The 25,878-nt window shown below is 61.2% G+C and overlaps 3 protein-coding genes across 5 annotated transcripts in view; 1 reads left to right on the plus strand and 2 right to left on the minus strand.

Annotated features, from left to right (window-relative positions):
- Positions 1–6,773, plus strand: part of HDAC6 (histone deacetylase 6) — a 25,372-nt gene extending 18,599 nt beyond the window's left edge. Inside the window, exons 24-28 of the mRNA XM_071801254.1 lie at positions 2,079–2,253; positions 4,156–4,466; positions 4,560–4,712; positions 4,797–4,925; positions 6,442–6,773. Of these exons, the coding sequence (XP_071657355.1) occupies positions 2,079–2,253; positions 4,156–4,466; positions 4,560–4,712; positions 4,797–4,925; positions 6,442–6,513 (840 nt within the window). The 3' untranslated portion in view covers positions 6,514–6,773. The remainder of the gene's footprint in view (positions 1–2,078; positions 2,254–4,155; positions 4,467–4,559; positions 4,713–4,796; positions 4,926–6,441) is intronic.
- WDR45 (WD repeat domain 45) lies at positions 6,755–17,474 on the minus strand. 2 transcript variants are annotated; one of them, XM_071801274.1, is made up of 11 exons: positions 17,359–17,474; positions 16,888–16,941; positions 16,713–16,787; positions 14,318–14,422; positions 14,115–14,211; positions 13,886–13,980; positions 13,728–13,807; positions 11,827–12,035; positions 8,533–8,634; positions 7,032–7,174; positions 6,755–6,950 (listed from the first exon to the last, which is right to left on the minus strand). In XM_071801274.1, exons 2-11 carry the CDS (start codon positions 16,934–16,936, stop codon positions 6,841–6,843), a joined length of 1,065 nt encoding a protein of 354 aa, XP_071657375.1. In that variant the 5' UTR covers positions 16,937–16,941; positions 17,359–17,474; the 3' UTR covers positions 6,755–6,840. The 2 variants fall into 2 exon arrangements, with proteins under 2 accessions (XP_071657375.1, XP_071657374.1); XM_071801273.1 differs by lacking the exon at positions 17,359–17,474 and having other exon boundaries at positions 16,888–17,334.
- Positions 17,256–25,553, minus strand: GPKOW (G-patch domain and KOW motifs). 2 transcript variants are annotated; one of them, XM_071801270.1, is made up of 11 exons: positions 25,203–25,553; positions 24,393–24,613; positions 24,187–24,287; positions 23,258–23,352; positions 22,239–22,464; positions 22,045–22,135; positions 21,240–21,381; positions 20,076–20,178; positions 18,882–18,951; positions 18,278–18,363; positions 17,256–18,173 (listed from the first exon to the last, which is right to left on the minus strand). In XM_071801270.1, the coding sequence occupies exons 1-11, from the start codon at positions 25,394–25,396 to the stop codon at positions 18,039–18,041; spliced, it is 1,464 nt and encodes a 487-aa protein (XP_071657371.1). In that variant the 5' UTR covers positions 25,397–25,553; the 3' UTR covers positions 17,256–18,038. The 2 variants fall into 2 exon arrangements, with proteins under 2 accessions (XP_071657371.1, XP_071657372.1); XM_071801271.1 differs by having other exon boundaries at positions 21,240–21,339; positions 25,203–25,548.
- Between the last annotated feature and the right edge of the window lie 325 nt (positions 25,554–25,878).

Raw genomic sequence — 25,878 nt, forward strand, 5'->3', positions numbered from 1 at the left:
GGGGGTTTGGGGCATTCCAGGGTCCCTGGGGGCATTCCAGGGTCCCTGGGGGGGTTTGGGGCATTCCAGGGTCCCTGGGGGGTTTGGGAGGGCCTGGGGGGTTTGGGGCATTCCGGGGTCCCAGGGGGGGTTTGGGGGCCTGAATTTGGGGTAATTTTGGGGGATTTTGGGGTGGGGATTTGGGGACATTTTGAGGCATTTTTGGGGGGATTTGGGGGGGGATTTGGGGGTGGGATTTTAGGTAATTTTGGGGTCATTTTGGGGGATATTGGGGTGATTTGGGGTAATTCGGGTGTAATTTTGGTGGATTTGGGGGTGGGATTTTGGGTAATTTTGGGGGATTTGGGGGAATTTTGGGGTGTTTGGGGGTGGGATTTTCAGTAATTTGGGGGGAATTTGGGGTAATTTTGGGGGATTTTGGGGGGATTTTGGGGGTAATTTTGGTGGATTTGGGGGTGCGATTTGGGGTAATTTGGGGGATATTGGGGTGATTTGGGGAAATTTGGGGGTGGGGATTTGGGGGATTTTGGGGGGATTTTGGGGTAATTTGAGGGGACTTAGGGGTAATTTTGGGGAATTTGGGGGTGGGGATTTGGGGTAAGTTGGGGGGATTTTGGGGTAATTTTGGGGGATTTGGGGGTGGGGATTTGGGGTAAGTTGGGGGGATTTTGGGGTAATTTTGGGGGATTTGGGGGTGGGATTTTAGGTAATTTTGGGGGATTTGGAGGTAATTTGGGGGAATTTTGGGGTGATTTGGGGATGGGGATTTGAGGTAATTTTGGGGGATTTTGGGGTAATTTTGGGGTATTTTGGGGTAATTTGGAGGGACTTGGGGATAATTTTGGGGGATTTGGGGGTGTTAATATTGGGGTGTCCCCGGACGCCTGGGTCCCCCATGGGGTGCATCCCCGGACGCCTGGGTCCCCATTGGGTGCATCCCCGGACGCCTGGGTCCCCCATGGGGTGCATCCCCGGACGCCTGGGTCCCCATTGGGTGCATCCCCGGACGCCTGGGTCCCCATTGGGTGCATCCCCGGACGCCTGGGTCCCCCATGGGGTGCATCCCCGGACGCCTGGGTCCCCATGGGGTGCATCCCCGGACGCCTGGGTCCCCATGGGGGGTGCATCCCCGGACGCCTGGGTCCCCATGGGGGTGCATCCCCGGACGCCTGGGTCCCCATGGGGTGCATCCCCGGACGCCTGGGTCCCCATGGGGTGCATCCCGGGACGCCTGGGTCCCCATGGGGTGCATCCCCGGACACCTGGGTCCCCATTGGGTGCATCCCCGGACGCCTGGGTCCCCATGGGGTGCATCCCGGGACGCCTGGGTCCCCATGGGGTGCATCCCCGGACGCCTGGGTCCCCATGGGGTGCATCCCCGGACACCTGGGTCCCCATTGGGTGCATCCCCGGACGCCTGGGTCCCCATGGGGTGCATCCCGGGACGCCTGGGTCCCCATGGGGTGCATCCCCGGACGCCTGGGTCCCCATTGGGTGCAACCCCGGACGCCTGGGTCCCCATTGGGTGCATCCCCGGACGCCTGGGTCCCCATTGGGTGCATCCCCGGACGCCTGGGTCCCCCATGGGGGTGCATCCCCGGACGCCTGGGTCCCCATGGGGTGCATCCCCGGACGCCTGGGTCCCCGTGGGGTGCATCCCCGGATGCCTGGGTCCCCATGGGGTGCATCCCCGGACGCCTGGGTCCCCCATGGGGGTGCATCCCCGGACGCCTGGGTCCCCATGGGGGTGCATCCCCGGACGCCTGGGTCCCCATGGGGGTGCATCCCCGGACGCCTGGGTCCCCATTGGGTGCATCCCCGGACGCCTGGGTCCCCATGGGGTGCATCCCGGGACGCCTGGGTCCCCATGGGGGTGCATCCCCGGACGCCTGGGTCCCCATGGGGTGCATCCCCGGACGCCTGGGTCCCCATGGGGTGCATCCCCGGACGCCTGGGTCCCCCATGGGGTGCATCCCCGGACGCCTGGGTCCCTCATGGGGTATCCCCGGACGCCTGGGTCCCCCACGGGGTATCCCCGGACGCCTGGGTCCCCGGAGTTAACATTGGGGTCTCCTCAGGGCGGGTACAACCTGGGGGTGACAGCGGAGGGGGCGGGGCAGTGTCTGGGGGTGCTCTTGGGGTCCCCCCCGGCGCTGCCCCCCCCGCCCGGGTCCCCCCAACCCGGGGCTCTGGGGGCTCTGGAGCGGACGCGGCGCCTCCTGCAGGGGACGTGGAGCTGCCTGCGCCTGCCCGGTGAGAACGAGCACCCCAAAACACCCCAAAACACCCCAAAAACACCCCCAAATGGGACCCCGAAACCCCAAAAATGGGACCCCAAAAACTCCAAAAATGGACCCCAAAACCCCCCAAAAGGGACCACAAATCCTCCAAAAATGGACCCCAAAACACCCCAGAAATGGGACCCCAAAACCCCCAAAAAGGGACCCCAAGCAGCCCCCCAAAATGGGACCCTGAACCCCCAAAAAGGGACCCCAAAAACACCCAAAAATGGGACCCCAAAACCTCCAAAAAGGGACCCCAAGCCCCCAAAAATGGGACCCAAACCCCTCAAAATGGGACCCTGAACCCCCAATAATGGGACCTCAAAACCCCCCAAAATGGGCCCCCAAACACCCCAAAAACGAGACCCCAAAACCCCCAAAAATGGGACCCCAAAAACTCTAAAAATGGACCCCAAAAACCCCCAAAAAGGGACCACAAAACCTCCAAAAATGGACCCCAAAACACCCCAGAAATGGGACCCCAAAAACCCCCAAAAGTGGGACCCCAAAAGCCCCAAAAAGGGACCCCAAGCAGCCCCCCAAAATGGGACCCTGAACCCCCAAAAAGGGACCCCAAAAACACCCAAAATGGGACCCCAAAACCTCCAAAAAGGGACCCCAAGCCCCCAAAAATGGGACCCAAACCCCTCAAAATGGGACCCTGAACCCCCAATAATGGGACCTCAAAACCCCCCAAAATGGGCCCCCAAACACCCCAAAAAGGGACCCCAAACCCCCAAAAATAGGATCTCAAAACCCCTCAAAATTGGACCTCAAACACCCCCCAAAATGAGACCCCGAACCCCCCAAAATGGGACCCCGAAACCTCTAAAAAGGGACCCCAAAACCACCCCAAAATTGGACCCCAAACACCCCCAAAAATGGGACCCCCAAAAGCCCCAATAATGGGACCCCAGACCCCCAAAAATGGGACCCCAAAACCTCCAAAAAATGACCTCAAAAGCCCCCAAATTGGGACCCCAAAAATGCCCACAAAGGGACCCCTGAACCCCCAAAATGGGACCCCAAATACCCCAACAATGGGACCCCAAACCCCCAAAAATGGGACCTCAAAACACCCAAAAACAGGACCCCAAAAGCCCCCAAAATGGGACCCCAAACACCCCAAAAATGGGACCTCGAACACCCCCAAAATGGGACCCCAAAATCACCTCAAAACAGGACCTGAAACACCCCAAAACCCCCCAAAAAGGGACCCCAAAAACCCCCAAAAAGGGACCTCAAAACACCCCAAAATGGGACCCCAAAACCCCCAAAAAGGGACCCCCAAAACTCCCCAAAACAGGACCTGAAACCCCCCAAAAACGGACCCCAAAACCCCAAAATTGGGACCCAAAGAAACCCAAAACTGGGATCCAAAACCCCCCAAAATGGGACCACAAACCCCCAAAATGGGACCCCAAAAAACACCCCAATACCCCCCAAAACAGGACCCCAAACACCCCCAAAAAGGGACCCCAAACACCCCAAATAAGGGACCCCAATACCCCCAAAATGGGACCCAAAAATGGGAACCTGAACCCCCAAAACCCCCAAAATGGGACCTCAAAACCCCTCAAAATTGGACCCAAAACACCCCAGAAATGGGACCCCAAAAATGCCCAAAACTGGGACCCCAAAGCCCCCAAAATGGGACCCAAACACCCCAAATAGGGACCCCAAAATCCCCAAAAGTGGGACCCCAAAACCCCCAAAAAGGGCCCCCAAAAATGGACCCCAACCCCCCCAAAAGGGAGCCCAGGAGCCCCCAAAAGGGAGCCCAAGACCCCCCAAAAATGGGACCTGAATCCCCCAAAATGGGAGCCCCAAACCCCCAAAAACGGGGCCCCCAACCCCCTTTTGTCCCCCACAGCCCCCCCTCCTGAGCCCCCCCCAGAGGAGGCCGGCGATGACGTCACGGGGGATCCCCCCACCCCCCTGGACGCCGTTTTGCGGCTGGAGCGGCTGAGCCTGGGGGCGGAGCCTCCGCCGGGCCACGCCCAGGGGGCGGAGAACCAATCAGACCACACCCACGGGGCGGAGCCACAATCAGACCACGCCCAGGGGGCGGAGCCTGCAGTCACCGCGCAGGGGGCGGAGTCGCTGCTCGACACCGCCCAAGGGGCGGAGCTTCCGTCTGGCTCCACCCCCTGGGCGCTGCGTGAGGAGGAGGAGCTGGAGGAGGTGAGTGGGCGGGGCTTGTGCGGGGTGGGGAAGGGGGGGTGGGCGCCTCCCCGAACGCCTGGGTCCCCACGCGTGGCTCCTCCCACCCCATAGGGGACGCTGTTCGCCGTCACCCCCCTGCGCGACTGCCCCCATATGGGCGCCGTGGCCCCGCCCCCGGGTGGGCGTGTCCTGCGGGAGCCCCGCCCACCCTGCGGGGTCTGCGGGAGCCGGCGGGAAAACTGGGTGTGCTTGAGCTGTTACCAGGTGAGGCCCCAAAATCACCCCGAATCGCCCCAAAATCACCCCGAATTGTCCCAAAATGACACCCCCGCACCCCCCCCCGCCCAGGTGCTGTGTGGGCGCTATGTGGGGGGGCACATGGAGGAGCACGGGGGGGCCCAGGGACACCCCCTGGTGCTGAGTCTGCGGGACCTGTCGAGCTGGTGCTACCGCTGCGGGGGATACGTGCAGGATGAGGTGGGGACAGTGGGGACAATGGGGACAATGGGGGACGTGGGGACAATGGGGGGACTGGGAGATAATGGGGGACGTGGGGATAATGGGGGGACGTGGGGATAATGGGGGGACAATGGAGGACGTGGGGATAATGGGGGGCATTGGGATAATGGGGGACGGGGATAATGGGACAGGGATAATGGGGGGACTGGGAGATAATGGGGGACATGGGGATAATGGGGGGATGTGGGGATAATGGGGGGACTGGGAGATAATGGGGGGACTGGGGGATAATGGGGGACAGGGGGATAAGGGGGCCACAGTGGGGATAATGGGGGACATGGGGATAATGGGGGATGTGGGGATAATGGGGGACATGGGGATAATGGGGGACTGGGAGATAATGGGGGACATGGGGCTAATGGGGGGATGTGGGGATAATGGGGGGACTGGGAGATAATGGGGGGACTGGGGGATAATGGGGGACAGGGGGATAAGGGGGGGACAGTGGGGATAATGGGGGACATGGGGATAATGGGGGACGTGGGGATAATGGGGGACATGGGGATAATGGGGGACATGGGGATAATGGGATGTGGGGATAATGGGGGACTGGGGGATAATGGGGGACATGGGGCTAATGGGGGGACGTGGGGATAATGGGGGGATGTGGGGATAATGGGGAGACTGGGAGATAATGGGGGACATGGGGATAATGGGGGGACGTGGGGATAATGGAGGACACGGGGATAATGGGGGGGACTGGGAGCTGGGGACACGGGGGAACCACTGAGAAATGGGGGGGATATTGGGGTGAACCATTGGGGAATGGGGGGACGGGACATGGGGTGAACCATTGGGGAAATGGGGGAAGATATTGGGGTGAACCATTGGGAAATGGGGGGGATATGGGGGTGAACCACTGAGAAATGGGGGGATATGGGGGTGAACCATTGGGAAATGAGGGGATATGGGGGTGAACCATTGGGGAAATGGGGGGGATATGGGGGTGAACCACTGAGAAATGGGGGGATATGGGGGTGAACCATTGGGGAAATGGGGGGGATATGGGGGTGAACCATTGGGAAATGAGGGGATATGGGGGTGAACCATTGGGAAATGGGGGGGGGGGAATATTGGGGTGGACCATTGAGAATTGGGAGGGGGGATATTGGGGTGAACCATGAGTGAACAAGGGGGGACATTGGAGTGAACCATTGAGAAATAGGGGGGGGAACACATGGGGTAAACCATTGAGAAATGGGGGGGGAACATTGGGGTAAACCATGGGAGGACATTGGGGTGAACCATCAGAAATAGGGGGGGAACACGGGGTAAACCATTGAGAAATGGGGGGGAACATTGGGGAACTGGGGGGGGGACATGGGGGTGAACCACTGGGGGTAACCATTGGGATGTGGGGGGGACATTGGGGTGAACCATTACAGAATTTGGGGGGGGGGATATTGGGTTGAACCATTAGGGAACAAGATGGTGACACTGGGGGGGGACACAATGATTTTGGGGGTCCCCCCAGGTCCTGCTCCCTGCCAAGAGCCTCGTTTACCGCCTCAAATTTGGCACCGACCCCCCCACCCTCTCCCTGTGACCCCCAAAACCTCTCACCTCTCTTAAAGGGCTACACACGTGCCAACCCCCCCCACCCCAACATCACCAGCATCCCCAAACCACCCCCGCCTTGGGCTCCAGGCTGGGCCGGACCCACATGGTGGGGGGGGCAGAGAAAAGTGGTGGGGGGGACACCCCAAATAACACAAAACCCACGGCACGAGGGGGGGCGATTTTAACCCCACCCCCACCCCCCTTTTTGTAACAACCGAGCCACGAAATAAAAGCGCCAAGTTGTGATTTTTGGGGGGGGTTTAAGGGGGGGGTTAAGGGGGATTTTGGGAGTCCCGGGGGGGTTTTGGGGGGGTCAGAAATCGTCCTCATCGCAGATATCGAGGAAAACATCGAAAGCCTCACGGTTGCAGTTCCCATCGGGGCTGAACACGTATTTGTGGAACGTTCCATCGACGCACACGGCTGGGGGGGGGACGGGGTGGGGTTCATTAACGAGGAAGGGGTGGATTTTGGGGGGGGTCAATAAGGGGGGGGTTTACTCACCCACCACGGAGCTGGGGCTGCGCCCCCCCCGCCCGAAAGCGCAAATGGAAGCGGCCTCGGGGGGGAGGGGGAAGGTGGCCAGAGACCATTGGGACTCCACATAGGGACCCAAAACTGGCCCCACCTTCCCCACCCGCGCCAGCCTGGGGGGGACAAAGGGGTCACAAGGGCTTGGGGACCCCCACACTTCTTGGGGATCCCCCCCTCGTTGGGGTCACCCCCCCCTATTTTGTGATTTCCCCCCCCGTTTTAAGGCGACACCCCCATTTTGCCACCTCCCCCCCACACACACCCCACTTGGTATCTCCCACATGGGCCACACTTGGCTCAGTAAGGGGGGTGGACAATGGGGGTTGCAAGGGTTTGGGGACCCCCCCACACTTCTTGGCGACCCCCACACTTCTTGGGGATCCCCCCCTCGTTGGGGTCACCCCCCCTATTTTGTGATTCCCCCCCCCATTTTAAGGCGAAACCCCCATTTTCTCACCCCCCCCCCCCCCACTTGGTATCTCCCACATGGGCCCCACTTGGCTCAGTATAGGGGGGAAAAAGGGGGGGGTCACATGGTTTTGGGGACCACCCCCCACTTTTTGGGGACCCCCACACTTCTTGAGGACCCCCACACTTCTTGGGGATCCCCCCCTCGTTGGGGTCACCCCCCCTATTTTGTGATTCCCCCCCCCATTTTAAGGCGAAACCCCCATTTTCTCACCCCCCCCCCCCCCCCCTTGGTATCTCCCACATGGGCCCCACTTGGCTCAGTATAGGGGGGAAAAAGGGGGGGTCACATGGTTTTGGGGACCACCCCCCACTTTTTGGGGACCCCCACACTTCTTGGGGACCCCCACACTTCTTGGGGACCCCCCCTCTTTGGGGTTACCCCCCCTATGTTGTGATCCCCCCCCATTTTAAGGCGAAACCCCCATTTTGCCACCTCCCCCCCCACACCCCATTTGGTATCTCCTCCCTATTTCAGGATTCCCCCCTCATTTTTGGGGTCCCTCTCATTTTAGGGTCCCCCCCACCCCCTTCATTTCCCCCATTTATCACCTCTACTCCCCCTTTCCCCCATATTCCTATCCCCATCCCCCCCCTCATTTTGGGGTCCGCCCATATTTTGGGGTCCCCCCATTTTCAGGGTCCCCCCCTTCACTCACCAACCCTTCCCTCCCCATTTCCGGGGTCCCCCCCATTTTCCCCCCATTTTGGGGGTGTCCCCATTCCTGGGGTGTCCCCCCACTTTGGGGGTGTCCCCCTGTTTTGGGATCCCCCCATTTTGGGGTCCCCCATAGACTTCAGGGTCCCCCCATTGACTCACATGGAGCATCAACTGATCCACATCTCCCCCAGCACCAACCCTTCCCTCCCCATTTCCGGGGTCACCCCCATTTTCCACCCCATTTTCCCCCCATTTTGGGGGTGTCCCCATTCCAGGGGGTGTCCCCCCGTTTCGGGGGGGTCCGTTTCGGGGTGCCCCGGTTTCGGGGTGCGCGGGACTCACGCGGAGCGGCGGTTGAGCCGCGTGTCCCGGAGCGCGAACACGTGCCCGGTGCCCTTGTCGCTCACGGCGCTCAGGAACGCGGAGTCGGGGCTGAACGAGAGGCTGGGGGGGGGGACACACGGTTTTGGGGTGATTTGGGGGGTTTTAGGGTCCCATTTTGGGGGGTTTTGGGGGTTCAGGGGGGACAAAAGGGGGTTGGGAGGGCCCGTTTTCAGGCCCCCTTGGCGTGGGCTGATTGTGGCTCCGCCCCGCGGGTGTGGTCTGATTGGTTCTCCGCCCCCTGGGCGTGGTCTGATTGTGGCTCCGCCCCGCGGGTGTGGTCTGTTTGGTTCTCCGCCCCCTGGGCGTGGTCTGATTGTGGCTCCGCCCCGCGGGTGTGGTCTGATTGGTTCTCCGCCCCCTGGGCGTGGCCCGGCAGAGGCTCCGCCCCCAGGTTCAGCCGCTCAAGCCGCAAAACGGCGTCCAGGGGGGTGGGGGGATCCCCCGTGACGTCAGCAGTGGGGCGCGTGACGTCATCGCCGGCCTCCTCTGGGGGGAGCTCAGGCGGGGGGGCTGTGGGGGACAAAAGGGGGTTGGGGGTCCCATTTTTGGGGGGTCTTGGGGTCCCTATTGGGAGCTTTGGGGTCCCATTTTTGGGGCATTTTTTGGGTCTTTTGGGATCCCATTTTTGGGGGTTTTAGGGTCCCATTTTGGGGGATTCAGGTCCCATTTTTGGGGGGGTCTTGAGCTCCCTTTTTGGGGTGTTTGGGGTCCCATTTTGGGGGCTTTGGGGTCCCAGTTTAGGGCATTTTTGGGGTCCCATTTCTGCGGTGTTTTGGGTCCAATTTTGAGGGGTTTTGAGGTCCCATTTTGGGGGTATTGGGGTCCCTGTTTTGGGGTGTTTGGGGTCCCTTTTTGGGGGTGTTTGGGATCCTGTTTTGGGGGGTATTGGGGTGTTTTTTGGGGTCCCTTTTTGGGGGTTTTTGGGGTCCATTTTTGGGTGTTTTGGGGTCTCTTTTTGGGGGGTTTTGGGGTGTTTCAGGTCCTGTTTTGGGATGGTTTTGGGGTCCCATTTTGGGGGTGTTCGAGGTCCCATTTTTGGGGTGTTTGGGGTCCCATTTTGGGGTCCTGTTTTGGGGTGTTTGGGGTCCCATTTTGGGGGTGTTTTGAGGTCCCATTTTTGGGGGTTTGGGGTCCCATTGTTGGGGTATTTGGGGTCCCATTTTGGGGGTTCAGGGGTCCCTTTGTGGGCATTTTTGGGGTCCCAATTTGGGGGGTTTTGAGGTCACTTTTTGGGGGTTTTGGGGGGTCCCAGTTTTGGGGGTTTTGGGGTCTCGTTTTTGGGTGGATTTTCCCCATTTTTGAGGGATTTTCCCCATTTCTGAGTGGATTTTCCCCATTTCTGGGCCGATTTTCCCCATTTTTGGGCAGATTTCCCCCGTTTCCGGGCAGATTCCCCCCATTTCCGGGCAGATTTTCCCCGTTTCCAAGCAGATTTCCCCCGTTTCCGGGCAGATTCCCCCCATTTCCAGGCAGATTTTCCCCGTTTCCAAGCAGATTTCCCCCGTTTCCGGGCAGATTTCAGCCATTTCTGGGCGGATTTCCCCCATTTCTGGGCAGATTTCCCGTTTCCGGGCAGATTTCCCCCATTTCTGGGCAGATTTCCCGTTTCCGGGCAGATTTCCCCCATTTTTGGGTGGATTTTGGGCGTTTCTGGGCGGATTTCCCCCATTTTTGGGCAGATTCCCCCCATTTCCGGGCAGATTTCCCCCATTTTTGGGTGGATTTCCCCCGTTTCCGGGCAGATTTCCCCCATTTTGGGGTGGATTTCCCCCGTTTCCGGGCAGATTTCCCGTTTCCGGGCAGATTTCCCCCATTTCTGGGCAGATTTCCCCTGTTTCCGGGCAGATTTCCCCCATTTTTGGGTGGATTTTGGGCGTTTCTGGGCGGATTTCCCCCATTTTTGGGTGGATTTCCCCGTTTCCGGGCAGATTTCCCCCATTTCTGGGTGGATTTCCCCCGTTTCTGGGCAGATTTCCCGTTTCCAGGCAGATTCCCCCCATTTCTGGGTGGATTTTGGTCGTTTTTGGGTGGATTTTCCTCATTTTTGGGAGGATTTCCCCCGTTTCCGGGCAGATTTCCCCCATTTTTGGGCGGATTTCCCCCGTTTCTGGGCAGATTTCCCCTGTTTCCGGGCAGATTCCCCCCATTTCCGGGCAGATTTCAGCCATTTCTGGGCAGATTTCCCCTGTTTCCGGGCAGATTTCCCCCATTTTTGGGTGGATTTTGGGCGTTTCTGGGCGGATTTCCCCCATTTTTGGGCAGATTCCCCCCATTTCCGGGCAGATTTCCCCCATTTTTGGGTGGATTTCCCCCATTTCTGGGCAGATTTCCCCCATTTCCGGGCAGATTCCCCCATTTCTGGGCGGATTTCCCCTGTTTCCGGGCAGATTTCCCCCACTTCTGGGCGGATTTCCCCTGTTTCCGGGCGGATTTCCCCCACTTCTGGGCGGATTTCCCCCGTTTCCGGGCAGATTTCCCCCATATTTGGGTGGATTTTGGCCGTTTCCGGGCAGATTTCCCCCATATTTGGGTGGATTTTGGCCGTTTCCGGGCAGATTTCCCCCATATTTGGGTGGATTTTGGCCGTTTCCGGGCAGATTTCAGCCATTTCTGGGCGGATTTCGGCCGTTTTTGGGCGGATTTTCCCCATTTCTGGACGCATTTCCCCCGTTTTTGGGCAGATTTCCCCCATTTCTGGGCAGATTTCCCCCGTTTCCGGGCAGATTTCGGCCATTTCCGGGCAGATTTCCCCCATATTTGGGCGGATTTCCCCTGTTTCCGGGCAGATTTCCCCCATTTCTGGGTGGATTTCCCCTGTTTCCGGGCAGATTTCCCCCATTTTTGGGTGGATTTCCCCCGTTTCCGGGCAGATTTCCCCCATTTCTGGGCGGATTTCCCCCGTTTCCGGGCAGATTTCCCCCATTTTTGGGTGGATTTTGGGCGTTTCTGGGCAGATTTCCCCCATTTCCGGGCCGATTTTCCCCGTTTCCGGGCAGATTTCCCCCATTTCCGGGCAGATTTCCCCCATTTCCAGGCAGATTCCCCCCATTTCCAGGCAGATTTCCCCTGTTTCTGGGCAGATTTCCCCCATATTTGGGTGGATTTTGGCCGTTTCTGGGCGGATTTTGGCCATTTTTGGGCGCATTTCCCCCATTTCTGGGCGGATTTTCCTCATTTTTGGGCGCATTTCCCCCGTTTTTGGGCGCATTTCCCCCGTTTTTGGGCGCATTTCCCCGTTTCCGGGTTCCTCACCAGAAGAGCGTGGCGGGGTCGGTGCCCCGGCGCAGCTCCAGCAGGCGCAGGCGGCTGCGGGTGCAGAAGAGGCGCAGCAGGGTCCCCCGCGCCGAGGCCGAGGCCACCAGGGTGCCGGGGGGGCTGAGGGACACGCACGTCACCTCCCCCTGGTGGGCGTTGATGGTCACGGGCGCCACCGACGAGCCACGCTCCGCCACTGATAGGTCCTGGAACAAACCAGTATAAACCAGTATGGACCAGTATAAACCAGTATAAACCAGTATGGACCAGTATAAACCAGCACAGACCAGTACAGACCAGATGGACCAGTAAACAACAGTGACCCCCCCTCCGCCACTGACAGGTCCTGAAATCAGTATGGACCAGTATAAACCAGTATAGACCAGTATAGACCACTATAGACCAGTACAGACTAGGATGGACCACTAACCAACAGTGACCCCCCTCCGCCACTGACAGGTCCTGGAACCAGTATAAACCAGTATAGACCAGTATAAACCAGTATAAACCACTATAGACCACTATAGACCAGTATAAACCAGGATGAACCAATAACCAACAGTGAGCCCCGCTCCGCCACAGACAGGTCCTGGAACCAGTATAAACCAGTATAGACCAGTATAAACCAGCATGGACCAGTATGGACCAGTATAGACCACTATAGACCAGTACAGACCAGGATGGACCAGTAACCAACAGTGACCCCCCTCTGCCACTGACAGGTACTGAAACCAGTATGGACCAGTATAAACCAGCACAGACCAGTACAGACCAGGATGGACCAGTAACCAACAGTGAGCCCCGCTCCGCCACTGACAGGTCCTGAAACCAGTATGGACCAGTATGGACCACTATGGACCAGTAACCAACAGTGAGCCCCGCTCCGCCACTGACATGTCCTGAAACCAGTATAAACCAGTATGGACCAGTACGGACCAGTATAGACCACTATAGACCAGTATAAACCAGGATGGACCAATAACCAACAGTGAGCCCTGCTCCGCCACAGACAGGTCCTGGAACCAGTATGGACCAGTATGGACCAGTAACCAACAGTGAGCCCTGCTCCGCCACTGACACGTCCTGAAACCAGTATAGACCAGTATGGACCAGTAGGGACCAATAACCAACAGTGAGCTCCGCTCCACCACAGACAGGTCCTGGAACCACTATAAACCAGTATGGACCAGTATAGACCAATATACACCAGTATAACCAGTAAACACCAGTGACCCCCACTTGGAAACGGTCACGTTCTGAAAGAAACCAGTATAGACCAGTATAGACCAGTATAGACCAATGGCTCCCAATCCCCTCCCAGTTCCCTCTCAGTCCCCTCCCTACAAGTTCCCTCCCAGTTCCCTCCCAGTTCCTCCCAGTTCCCCCCCAGTCCCTCCCAGTTCCCCCAATCCCATCCCAGTCCCCCCCATTCACTCCCAGTTCCCCCCAGTCCCCTCCCAGTGCCTCCCAATCCCCTCCCAGTGCCCCCCCAGTCCCATCCCAGTCCCTCCCAGTTCCCCCAATCCCATCCCAGTCCCCCCCATTCACTCCCAGTTCCCTCCCAGTTCCCCCCCAGTTCCCTCCCAGTTCCTCCCAGTCCCTCCCAGTTCCCCCAATCCCATCCCAGTCCCCCCCATTCACTCCCAGTTCCCCCCAGTTCCCTCCCAGTTCCCCCCCAGTCCCCTCAATTCCCCCCCAATCCCTCCCAATCCCTTCCCAGTTCCCCCCAGTCCCTCCCAGTTCCCTCCCAGTCCCTCTCAGTTCCCACAATTCCCCTCCAATCCTCCCAATCCCTTCCCACTTCCCCCCAGTCCCTCCCAGTTCCCCCCAGTTCCCTCCCAGTCCCCCCCCAGTCCCTCCCAGTCCCCTCCCAGTCCTCCCAGTTCCCCCCAACTCACCACCAGCTGCAAACTCCCGCACTTGTGCCCAGGAAAAACCAGTAAGGCCCGTTCCAAACTGGGACAGAGATCGCAGATCCCTGTGGGTGGGGACACCATCAACTGCCAGCCCAGTATAAACCAGTATAAACCAGTATAGACCAGTACAAACCAGTCACCTTTGGGGTTATCGCGCGTATCGAACTCAAAGAGCTTCTGCGGCTTGTGCGGGAAGGAGAAGACGTAAACGCGGCTCCGCACCAGCACCACCAACCTGGGGGGCACCCCAAAGACATTTGGGGTGTCCCCCCTATTTTGGGGGGGTCCCCTCTGTTTGGGGCCTCGTTTTGGGGTGAATCCCCCCATGGTTTTGGGGTGAATTCCCCCATTTTTGGGGCTTTTACCCACTTATCGTGTCGCATCCTCACGGCCAGGACGGGTTTGGGCAGCGTGAACTCCAGGACCACTTTGTCCTTCCCCTCGCGGGCGTCGTCCCAAATTAACACTGATTTGGGGTGGATTTTAATGATTTTAGGTAAAATACCCCCCCACACACATCGCCCCCCCCCTCCCGGCGCTGTTTTGGGGTGAATTTGGGGGTTTTGAGGTACCTGAGAGGTCGGGGAATTTGGGGTGGGCGCCGCCCCCCACCAGGGCCAGGAGGTTGGAGCGATGCAGCATCTCGGCCAGGCCGATGCTCCCCACCTGGTCGGCGTCTGGGTTATGGGGGGGGTACCCCAAAAATGAGGGGGGGGAAGAGAGTGTTAGGGGGATAGCAAGGGGTTGCAGCAGGGAGGGATTGGGGGGGATGGGGGGGGAATTGGGGGTGTTTGGGGGGGTAAAGGGGGGGATTGGGGGAGTAAAGGGGGTGTTTGGGGGGGTAAAGGGGGGGATTGGGGGGGTGATGGGGGTTAAGGGGGGGTAATGGGGGGTAATGGGGGGTTAATGGGGGGGTAATGGGGGGTAAGGGGGGTAAGGGGGGGGTAAGGGGGGAGTAAGGGGGGGGTAACGGGGGTTTAATGGGGGGTAATGGGGGGTTAAGGGGGGGGTAAAGGGGGGTTTAATGGGGGAGTAATAGGGGGTAATGGGGGGTAAGGGGGGTAATGGGGGGTTAAGGGGGGGGAATGGGGGTTAAGGGGGGGTAATGGGGTGGTTGGGGGGGTAATGGGGGGTGTTTGGGGGGGGTAATGGGGGGTTAAGGGAGGGTAAGGGGGGTAAAGGGGGGGCAATGGGGGAGGTAATGGGCGGGTAAAGGGGGGTGTTTGGGGGGTTAAGGGGGGATAATGGGGGGTTTAATGGGGGGGTAATGGGGGTTTATGGGGGGTAATGGGGGGTGTTTAGGGGGGTAATGGGGGTTTAAGGGGGGGTAATGGGGGGTGTTTGCGGGGGGTAATGGAGGGTTAATGGGGGGTAATAGGGGGTAATGGAAGTGTTTGGGGGGGTAATGGGGGGTTAATGGGGGTTTAAGGGGGGTAATGGGGGGTAAAGGGGGGGTTAAGGGGGGGTAATGGGGGTAAGGGGGTAATGGGGGGTTAAGGGGGGGTAAGGGGGGGTAATGGGGGGGGAATGGGGGGGGAATGGGGGGGGAATGGGGGGGGAATGGGGGTTAAGGGGGGGTAATGGGGGTGGTTGGGGGGGTAATGGGGGGTGTTTGGGGGGGGTAATGGGGGGTTAAGGGAGGGTAAGGGGGGTAAAGGGGGGGCAATGGGGGAGGTAATGGGCGGGTAAAGGGGGGTGTTTGGGGGGTTAAGGGGGGGTAATGGGGGGGTAATGGGGGTTTATGGGGGGTAATGGGGGGTGTTTGCGGGGGGTAATAGAGGGTTAATGGGGGGTAATAGAGGGTAATGGAAGTGTTTGGGGGGGTAATGGGGGGTTAATGGGGGTTTAAGGGGGGTAATGGGGGGTAAAGGGGGGGTTAAGGGGGGGTAATGGGGGGTTAATGGGGGGTAATGGGGGGTAAAGGGGGGTAATGGGGGGTGTTTGGCGGGGAATGGGGGGCTAAGGGGAGGTTAAGGGGGGGTAAAGGGGGGTTTAATGGGGGGTAATGGGGGGGTTAAGGGGGGGGTAAAGGGGGGTTAATGGGGGGAAAAGGGGGGTTTAATAGGGGGTAAGGGGGGGTTAATGGGGGTTTAAGAGGGGGTAATGGGGGGTTAATGGGGGTTTAAGGTGGGGTAAAGGGGGTTTAATGGGGGGGGTCAATGGGGGTTTAAGGGGGGGTAAAGGGGGCTCAATGGGGGGTGTTTGGGGGGGGTAAAGGGGGGTTAAGGGGGGTTTAATGGGGGGGTCAACGGGGGCGGTCAATGAGGGTTTAAGGGGGGGTAAAGGGGGGTAAAGGGGGGTTTAATGGGGAGGGGTCAATGGGGGGGTGCTTGGGGGGGTTTAAGGGGGGTGTTTGGGGGGGTCAATGAGGGCTTAAGAGGGGGGTAAAGAGGGGTTTAATGGGGGGGTCAATGGGGGTAAAGGGGGGATAAAGGGGGGTCAATGGGGGGGTGCTTGGGTGTTTAAGGGGGGGTCAATGGGGGGAGGTATGGGGGGGAAAATGGGGGGGAATGGGGGTTTAAGGGTGGGTAAAGGGGGGGTCAATGGGGGGGTCAATGGGGGTTTAAGGGGGGGTGTTTTGGGGGGGTCAACGCGGGGAGGTATGGGGGGGAAAATGGGGGGGTTATGGGGGGGAATAAAGGAGTGGGGAACAAGGCAGGGGAATTAGGGGGGGGAACAAGGGGGGGGAATAAGAGGGGGATGAAATAAGGGGGGGGATATGAAATAAGGGGGGAATAAGGGGGGGAATAAGGGGGGGAATAAGGGGGTTATGGGGGTTTAAGGGGGGAGTTAATGGGGGGGTCTTGATGCTCCTCCCACCCCCCAAATTGTGTGGAAGGGGGGACCCCAAACTGCCCCCCCAAAGTGCCCCCCAAAAGGGGTTGGGACCCCAAAATACCCCCCTCACCCCATTTTAGGCCCCCCCCCCAGGAACTGGGGACACCCCCAAATTCCCCCCCCCCTCACCCAAATGTCCCTTTTCCATCAGCGGCTCCACGTTGAAGATGCGAACCCCGGAATCCATAGCGACGCAGAAACAGCCTAAAAATGGTAAAATTTAGTGGGGGGGGGGGGGGAGTTTTGGGGGAGTCCCGGGGTGGGGGGGAGGAGTTTTGGGGGGTTTTGGGGCCCCCACACTCACTCTGGTCCTGGTTGAAGCGCAGGCTGTTGACCCCTCGTGTTTGAGCCATGGTTGCTGGGGGGAAAGGGGTTAAAAGGGGGGGTGACCCCCCCCAGGACCCCAAAATTCCCCCCGGGGACCCCAAAATCTCCTCAGAGAGCCCAAAATCCCGCCCGCCCAAACCGTAAACACCGCTAAACCAGCGAGTCTCCTCAGAGAGCCGGCGGCTAGAGCGGACTTCCGGTGATGTCAGGTCCGCCACGTCGCCTAGCAACGCGTTGCGTGGTGGGGCCGGGCGCTCCCGGAAACGGCGCCATCTTGAGAGAGGGCAGGGAGAGGTGGCGCCATCTTGGAAGCGGGCATGGGCGGTTTTGGCGCTCAAAAGCAGGTTTGTGGTTGGCTGAGCCGGCGGCCCCGCCCCCATCGCCCTTCCGGTCTCCGAAATTTAATCATTCTCGTTAAAAAACCCGAAATACAAGAAAATAAACACACCCTGGTCCCGCTACACAAGAAAGAGGCGGGGCGGCAGCCATCTTGGAGCCTGGCAGGCAGCCATCTTGGAAACTGTCTCGGTGGCCATCTTGGAACTTGGCAGGCAGCCATCTTGGAAACTGGTAGGCGGCCATCTTGGAAACTGCCCAAGCGGCCATGTTAGAATTTGGCAGGCGGCCATGTTGGAAGCTAACAGGCAGCCATGTTGGAAACTGGCCAGGCGGCCATCTTGGAACCTGGTAGGTGGCCATATTGGAAACTGTCTAGGCGGCCATGTTGGAATCTGGTAGGCGGCCATGTTGGAAACTGTCTAGGCGGCCATCTTGAAACCTGGTAGGCAGTCGTATTGGAAACTGTCTAGACGGCCATCTTGGAAGCTGGCAGGCGGCCATGTTGGAACGTGGTAGGCGGCCATGTTGGAATCTGGTAGGCGGCCATCTTGGAACCTGGTAGGCGGCCATCTTGGAAGCTTCCCGGCGGCCATGTTGGAAGCTGGCGGGCAGCCATCTTGGAAACTGTCTAGGCGGTCATCTTGGAAACTGTCCAGGCGGCCATCTTGGAAGCTGGCAGGCGGCCATCTTGGAAGCCGTCTAGGCGGCCATGTTGGAAGCTGGCGGGTGGCCATGTTGGAAGCTGGCACTCAACTTCGGGGCTCTGTTTTGGGGGGTGCGGGGAGGCTCTCAATCATCCTCCCCCCTCCCCACATAATGGCAGACGGCGTCGTAATCCAGGGCCAGCACCCTCCCGGCCTCATCCTTCTCCAGCTGCACCAGCGCCCGGTTCCGCCCCGGCTCGCGCTGCAGGATCCGGCCCACCTGGGGGGCACAGGCCTTGGGTTTGAGGGGGATGGGGGGTGGGGGTCTCTCTCCGAATTGGGGGGACCTCCCCGCCCGACCCCCAGTTTGTGGGGCGCACTCACCCTCCCCGCGTGCTCCCCCAGCACCACCATCACGCGGTCGTTGTCCCCACGGGGAACCACGGTTTCCAACATGGCGGCGCGGAGACCTGGGGACAATGGGGGGCAATGGGGACAATGGGGGCAATGGGGGCAATGGGGGCAATGGGGGGTAATGGGGGGCAATGGGGACAATGGGGGCAATGGGGGGTAATGGGGGGCAATGGGGACAATGGGGGCAATGGGGGGTAATGGGGGGCAATGGGGACAATGGGAGGTAATGGGGAGCAATGGGGGACAATGGGGGGCAGTGGGGGGCAATGGGGACAGTGGGGGCAATGGGGGGCAATGGGGACAATGGGGGGCAATGGGGACAGTGGGGGGCAATGGGGAGCAATAGGGGGCAATGGGGACAGTGGGGGGCAATGGGGACAATAAGGGGCAATGGGGGACAATGATGGACGATGGGGGATAATGGGGACAGTGGGGAGCAATGGGGGACAATGGGGGCAGTGGGGAGCAATGGGGGACAATGGGGGCAGTGGGGAGCAATGGGGGGCAATGGGGGGGTCCGGACCGCCCCCCCGCAGCCCCAGCTTGGCCGGGGGGTTGGGTTTGGGGCACTCACCCTCCACCAGCCGCCCCTCGTCCGTGCGGCACACGCAGCACTCGGGGGTCACCATGTCCTCCACCACCAGCTGGGGGGCACGGGGGGGTCACCAGAGCTCCCAGTGCTCCCAGTGCCCCCCAGTCCATCCCAGTGCCCCCCAGTCCATCCCAGTGCTCCCAGTGTCCTCCAGTCCATCCCAGTGGCCCCCAGTCCATCCCAGTGTCCTCCAGTCTATCCCAGTGCCCCCCAGTCCATCCCAGTTCTTCCAGCATCTCCCAGTGCCCCTCAGTGCCCCCCAGTCCATCCCAGTGCCCCCCAGTCCCAGTGCTCCCCAGTGCCCCCCAGTCCATCCCAGTGCCCTCCTGTCCATCCCAGTGCTCCCCAGTGCCCCCCAGTTCATCCCAGTGTCCTCCAGTCCATCCCAGTTCTCCCAGTGCCCCCCAGTCCATCCCAGTGCTCCCAGTCCATCCCAGTGCTCCCAGTCCATCCCAGTGCTCCCAGTGCCCCCCAATCCATCCCAGTGCTCCCAGTGCCCTCCCAGTCCATCCCAGTTCTCCCAGTGCCCCCCAATCCATCCCAGTTCTCCCAGTCCCTGCCAGTGCCCCCCAGTTCTCCCAGTGCCCTCCCAGTCCATCCCAGTGCTCCCAGTGCCCTCCCAGTCCATCCCAGTTCTCCCAGTGCCCCCCAATCCATCCCAGTGCTCCCAGTCCCTCCCAGTGCTCCCCAGTCCCTCCCAGTGCCCTCCCAGTCCATCCCAGTTCTCCCAGTGCCCCCCAATCCATCCCAGTGCTCCCAGTCCCTCCCAGTGCTCCCCAGTCCCTCCCAGTGCCCTCCCAGTCCATCCCCGTTCTCCCAGTGCCGCCCAGTGCTTCCAGTGCCCCCCAATCCATCCCAGTGCCCTTCCCAGTGTCCTCCCAGTTCTCCCAGTGCCCCCCAGTCCCTCCCAGTTCTCCCAGTGCCCCCCAAGTCCATCCCAGTCCCCCCCCAGTCCCCCCCCAGTGCCCCCCAGTTCTCCCAGTGCCCCCCAGTGCTTCCAGTGCCCCCCAGTCCCTCCCAGTCTCCCCCAGTCCCTCCCAGTCCATCCCTTTCCCCCCACTCCCTTCCCAATTTTGGGGTGCAGCCCCCCCCAACACTTTGGCTCCACCCCCCCCCCCACCAGGGGGAGCTTTGGGGGGGTCTCTCGCGTACCCCAAAACTGGGGGGGGTCCTCACCTTGCAGTTGTAGAAGCGGCCGGCCCGGAACTCTTTGTCCACACAGCGAACCCGGAGATCCCTCCGCAGCCAGGGGGGGGACCCCAAAAACCGCTTCACCTCCCTAGGGGGGGACGCAAACAGCACGGGGGGACCCAGGCGTCCGGGCGGGACCCAGGCGTCCGGGGAGGACCCGGGAGTTCTGGGGGAATCTGGGGGTGGGGGGAACCTGGGGGTGGGGGGGACCCGGCATCTGAGAGGGACCCAGGCGTCCGGGAGGGACCCAGGAGTTCTGGGGGAATCTGGGGGTGGGGGGAACCTGGGGGTGGAGGGGACCCAGGCGTCCGGGGAAGACTGGGGGTGGGGGAGACCCAGGCGTCCAGGGGGAACTGGGGGTGGGGGGGACCCAGGCGTCCGGGGGGGACCCAGGAGTTCTGGGGGGGACCCAGATGTCCAGAGGGACCCAGGCGTCCGGGGAAGACTGGGGGTGGGGGAGACCCAGGTGTCCAGGAGGGACCCAGGAGTTCTGGGGAGGACCCAGGAGTTCTGGGGGGGACCCAGGAGTCCAGGGGGACCCAGGCATCCGGGAGGGACCCAGGCGTCCGGGGAGGACCCAGGAGTTCTGGGGGAATCTGGGGGTGGGGGGAACCCGGGGGTGGAGGGGACCCAGGCGTCTGGGAGGGACCCAGGCGTCCGGGAGGGACCCAGGAGTTCTGGGGGGGACCCAGGAGTCCAGGGGGACCCAGAAGTCCGGGGAAGACTGGGGGTGGGGGGGACCCAGGCATCCGGGAGGACCCAGGCATCCGGGGGGAACTGGGGGTGGGGGGGACCCAGGGGTCTGGGAGGGACCCAGGAGTTCTGGGGAGGACCCGGGAGTTCTGGGGGAATCTGGGGGTGGGGGGACCCAGATGTCCAGGGGGACCCAGGCGTCCGGGGAAGACTGGGGGTGGGGGGGACCCAGGCATCCAGGGGGGACCCAGGCGTCCGGGGGACTATGGGGGTGGAGGGGACCCAGGCGTCCGGGAGGGACCCAGGCATCCGGGGGGAACTGGGGGTGGGGGGGACCCAGGCATCCAGGAGGGACCCAGGAGTCCGGGGGGGGACCCAGGAGTCCGGGGGGGGGACCCAGGAGTGCAGGGGGGGGACCCCAAAATGACAGACACCCCCCTTTAAAATGGGCCTTACCTCTCGGGTTTGGGGGGGTCTTTCCTCTTGTTGCCCCCACGGTTTGGGGGGACCCCGGCGTCCGGGGGCTCGTCCTCCCTGGGGGTCTTGCTGGGGTGCTCTGGGGGGGGAACTGGGAGGTACTGGGGGGAACTGGGAGGGACTGGGGGGGTTATTGGGAGGGTTACTGGGGCGAACTGGGATGAACTGGGACACTCATTGCAGCTGGGGGGGGTGGATTTGGGCACTAGGGGGAGAGCCTGGGGGGGTTACTGGGACCCATGGTGGGGTTACTGGGATGAACTGGGGGGTTACTGGGATGAACTAGGGGGTTACTGGAAGTGTTACTGGGGCTAACTGGTTTGAACTGGGATCCTCATTGCAGATGGGGGGGATGGATTTGGGCACTAAGGGAAGACCCTGGGGGGTTACTGGGACCCATGGGGGTTCACTGGGGGTTACTGGGATGAACTGGGGGGTTATTGGGAGGGTTACTGGGATGAACTGGGATGAACTGGGATGAACTGGGACACCCATTGCAGCCGGGGGGGGTGGGTTTGGGCACCAGGGGGAGACCCTGGCGGGGGTTACTGGGGCCCACGGGGGGTTACTGGGATGAACTGGGGGGTTACTGGGATGAACTAGGGGGTTACTGGAAGTGTTACTGGGGCTAACTGGTTTGAACTGGGATCCTCATTGCAGATGGGGGGGATGGATTTGGACACTAAGGGAAGACCCTGGGGGGGGTTACTGGGTCCAGGGGGGTTCAGTGGGGGGGTGGGGGGCTGTAACTGGTTTATACTGGTTTATACTGGTGTGCACTCACCCAGGCGCAGGCCGTACTGGCTGACGGTGACCGCCGCCCCCCCCCGCAGCCGCACCACGGCGCGCGCGGTTTCGGGGTCCAGCCCCTCCACCTTTTGGGGTTCAGAGTAGGGGGGGGGGGGTCAGCACCTCCTCCCAGTTCCATACTGGTTATACTGGGAGGTGCCCCCCACCCCAAACCGGGGGGGTCCTCACCGTGCCGAGGGCGTCGCGATGGGCGCCGCTCTGGACCCGCACGGGGGCCCCCACTTGCAGCCCCTCCCCCGCTATGGGTGGGGGGGTTCGGGGGGCGGGGTCCTGGGAGGGTGGGGGAGGGGCGGCGGGGGAAGGGGCGGAGCCTGGGGGGGGTGGGGGAGGGGGTGGCTCCGCCCCCAGGCCCAACCCCCGCGGCCGCACCCGCAGCTCCAGCGGCTTCACTACCCTGGAAATGAAGCAAAAAGGGCTGCTTTGCACCCAAAAGTGCCCCCCAGTCCCTCCCAGTGCTCCCCAGTCCCTCCCAGTGCTCCACAGTCCCCCCCCAGTCCCCCCAATCCCCCCCAGTCCCTCCCAGTGCTCCCCAGTCCCTCCCAGTGCTCCCCAGTCCCTCCCAGTTCATCCCAGTGCCCCCAATCCCCCTCAATCCCTCCCATTGCCCCCAATCCCCTCCCAGTCCCTCCCAGTGCTCCCCAGTCCCTCCCAGTGCCCCCAATCCCCTCCCAGGCCCTCCCAGTCTGTCCCAGTGCTCCCAGTCACCCCCAGTCCCTCTCAGTGCTCCCAGTGCCTGCCATTGCCCTCCCAGTGCTCCCAGTGTCCCCCAGTCCCCCCTCCAATCCCTCCCAGTTCATCCCAGTGTTCCCAGTCCCTCCCAGTGCCCCCAATCCCCCCCCCGAGTCCCTCCCAGTCTGTCCCAGTTGCTCCCAGTGCTCTCCCAGTCCCTTCCAGTGCTCCCAATCCCCCCCCCGAGTCCCTCCCAGTCTGTCCCAGTTGCTCCCAGTGCTCTCCCAGTCCCTCCCAGTGCCCCCAATCCCCCCCCTTAGTCCCTCCCACTCTGTCCCAGTTGCTCCCAGTGCCTCCCAGTGCTCTCCCAGTCCCTCCCAGTGCTCCCAATCCCCCCTCCCAGTCTGTCCCAGTTGCTCCCAGTGCTCTCCCAGTCCCTCCCAGTGCTCCCAATCCCCCCTCCCAGTCCCTCCCAGTCTGTCCCAGTTGCTCCCAGTCCCTCCCAGTTTGGGTCTCACTTTTTGAAGGTGCGGCCGATGCCCTCCCCCTGGCTCCAGCCCATCCCCCGCAGCATGGCCAGCCCAAACGCCCCGACCGGCACCTCCGAGTAGTCCTGGGGGGCACAGGGTTATGGGGCTGGGGGGCACTTATGGGGCTGGGGGGCACCTATGGGGCTGGGGGGGCACTATGGGGCTGGGGGGGCACTATGGGGCAAGGGGGGCTTATGGGGCTGGGGGAGCAGTTATGGGGCTGGGGGAGCAGTTATGGGGCTGGGGGGAGCATTATAGGGCAAGGGTGGCTTATGGGGCTGGGGGAGCAGTTATGGGGCTGGGGGAGCAGTTATGGGGCTGGGGGGAGGATTATAGGGCAAGGGTGGCTTATGGGGCTGGGGAGGGCATTATGGAACTGGGAGGTACTTATGGGGCTGGGCGGGCACTATAGGGCAAGGGGGGCTTATGGGGCTGGGGAGGGCGTTATGGGGCTGGAGGAGGAGTTATGAGCCTGGGGGGCACTATGGGGCTGGGGGGTACTTATGGGGCTGGGGAACGAGTTATGGAACCGTGGGGGACACTATGGGGCTGGGGGAGCAGTTATGGGGCTGGGGGAGCAGTTATGGGGCTGGCATGTGCTGGGGGGACAGTTATGGGGCTGGGGGGTGAGTTATGGGGCTGGGGGACGAGTTATGGAACCGTGGGGGACACTATGGAGCTGGGGGAGCAGTTATGGGGCTGGCATGTACTGGGGCTGCAGGGACAGTTATGGGGCTGGGGGGGACAGTTATGGGGCTGGGGGGCACTTATGGGGCCTGGGGGGCCTTATGGGGCTGGGGGAGGGTTTGAGGGTTCCAGGGGGCTGGGGGTCCCAGGGGGGTTTAGGGTCCCTGGGGGTGGTTTTGGGGTCCTGGGGAGGGTTTGGGGGTCGCAGGGGGGGTTTAGGGGTCACTCACCGGCTGCTGCCGTGTGGCCCCATCGGGGTCCCGCAGACACATGGGGATGGAGATGGGGGGCCCGGGGTCCCCATCCCCCCGCTCCTGGCTCTGTCGCGCCTCTGTGGGAAACAAGGGGGGGGTGGGGGGGTCAGCCGGACGCCTGGGTCCCTCCCCCAGACGACGGGGTCCCCCCACCCCCATACGTCTGGGTCCCCCATGCTCACCCTGCAGCAGCTCCTGCACTGCTTGTGCCTCCACGTCAGGGGTGGAGTCTGTGCGGGGGGCGTGGTCACCGGAGGAGGCGTGGTCAGTGGTGGATGGGGCGTGGTCACCAGAGGAGGGGGCGTGGTCTGCATCTCCAGGGGGGGGCTCGGGGTTCCTCCAGCGGTGGGGGGGGATCAGGGGAATGATCAGCTCTTTGGGAGGGGGCGGGGCCGGGCGGGTGCTGGGGGGCGGGGACAAAGCGTTAGCCACGCCCCTAACCCAGCAGGCCCCACCCACAACCCTTAAACCACGCCTCCCACGGGCTCATGTTGAGACACTGTGGCTGAAGCCACGCCCCCAAGCAAACCTTATATGGAGACTATCCCTCAAACCACGCCCCCACGCTAAAGCCACGCCCCCCAGTGCAATTGCACATTGAGTCACCACCGGTTCAGACCACGCCCCCAAAGGAACCTTTTATGGTCATCCTGCTTCAAACCACGCCCCCAAACAAAGCTTATAGAGACCCCGCCTCAAACCACGCCCCTAAGGGAACCATTTATGGAGATGCCACTTCAAACCACGCCCCCACAAACCTTTTATGGAGATCTCGCTTCAAACCACGCCCCCAACAAACCTTTTACAGAGAACTCCCTCAAACCACGCCCCTAAGGGCACCATTTATGGAGATGCCGCTGCAAACCACGCCCCCAACAAACCTTTTACGGAGACCTCGCCTCAAACCACGCCCCCAAAGCCAAGCCCCGCCCCTCCGTGCGAGCCCGCGTTGAGCCCGCAGCCCCTCAGGCTGCTCCCCCGCGCATGCGCACCTGAGCAGCTCCCGGTCCTCCACCGCCGTGAGGAAATCGGTGTCCCCGGCGCCGCCCGCGTCGTCCCCGCCGGGCTCGGCGCAGGGCCCGGCCGCCAGCACCCGCCGCCGCTCCGCCTTCCGGCTGAAGCCGAAGGACACGGGCCCCGCCGGAGCCGCCGCGCTGCCGGAGCCCGCGCCGCCGTTCGCCGCCATCTTTGCCCGCCCGCCCCGTTCGCGGGGCACTGTGGGAAATGGAGGCGGCGGTTGAGGGACTACAGGTCCCAGCAGGCTTTGCGCGCGCGGCGGCCGCTGATTGGTCCGCGGGGGAATGGGGCGGGGACAAAAGAAACCAAGGCAATTAAAACACAAATAAAGCAAAACAAAGCACGATATAATACAACACAATAGAGATAAATAGGCAATAGTGTATCAATAATAGCATATGAACAATAATATATAAGTAGCAATATGTCCAAATATTACCATATATATATATAATAGTATAGAATATATTAACACATAGAAACACATATATACGAACTATATAAAGCGCGTATAATGTAACATACAACACAGAAATAATAGCGGAATATCATTTACCAATATATAAATACATACCAACGCTATATAAATAACATACAACATATAAATAACAGTTCACAATATATATGTATTATACGTAGCAAACATAAAAC

The sequence above is a fragment of the Patagioenas fasciata genome, chromosome 36 (genome assembly GCF_037038585.1).
Source record: "Patagioenas fasciata isolate bPatFas1 chromosome 36, bPatFas1.hap1, whole genome shotgun sequence".
Lineage (NCBI taxonomy): Eukaryota > Metazoa > Chordata > Aves > Columbiformes > Columbidae > Patagioenas > Patagioenas fasciata.

What these genes read in the sequence shown, in the direction of transcription:
- WDR45 (XM_071801273.1), bottom strand. Translation starts at nt 17,290, where the DNA reads ATGGGGGCGGGGCCGCCGGCTCAGCCAACCACAAACCTGCTTTTGAGC. An exon ending in GCGCTTCAACCAGGACCAGA is followed by an intron (nt 16,788 to 16,887) that starts GTGAGTGTGGGG and finishes TACCATTTTTAG; the next exon opens with GCTGTTTCTGCGTCGCTATG. An exon ending in GACCCCGCCACGCTCTTCTG is followed by an intron (nt 8,635 to 11,826) that starts GTGAGGAACCCG and finishes CCCCCCCCCCAG; the next exon opens with CCTCTCGTTCAGCCCCGACT.
- GPKOW (XM_071801270.1), bottom strand. Translation starts at nt 25,396, where the DNA reads ATGGCGGCGAACGGCGGCGCGGGCTCCGGCAGCGCGGCGGCTCCGGCG. An exon ending in AGTGCAGGAGCTGCTGCAGG is followed by an intron (nt 24,288 to 24,392) that starts GTGAGCATGGGG and finishes TGTTTCCCACAG; the next exon opens with AGGCGCGACAGAGCCAGGAG. An exon ending in ATCGGCCGCACCTTCAAAAA is followed by an intron (nt 22,465 to 23,257) that starts GTGAGACCCAAA and finishes CTTCATTTCCAG; the next exon opens with GGTAGTGAAGCCGCTGGAGC.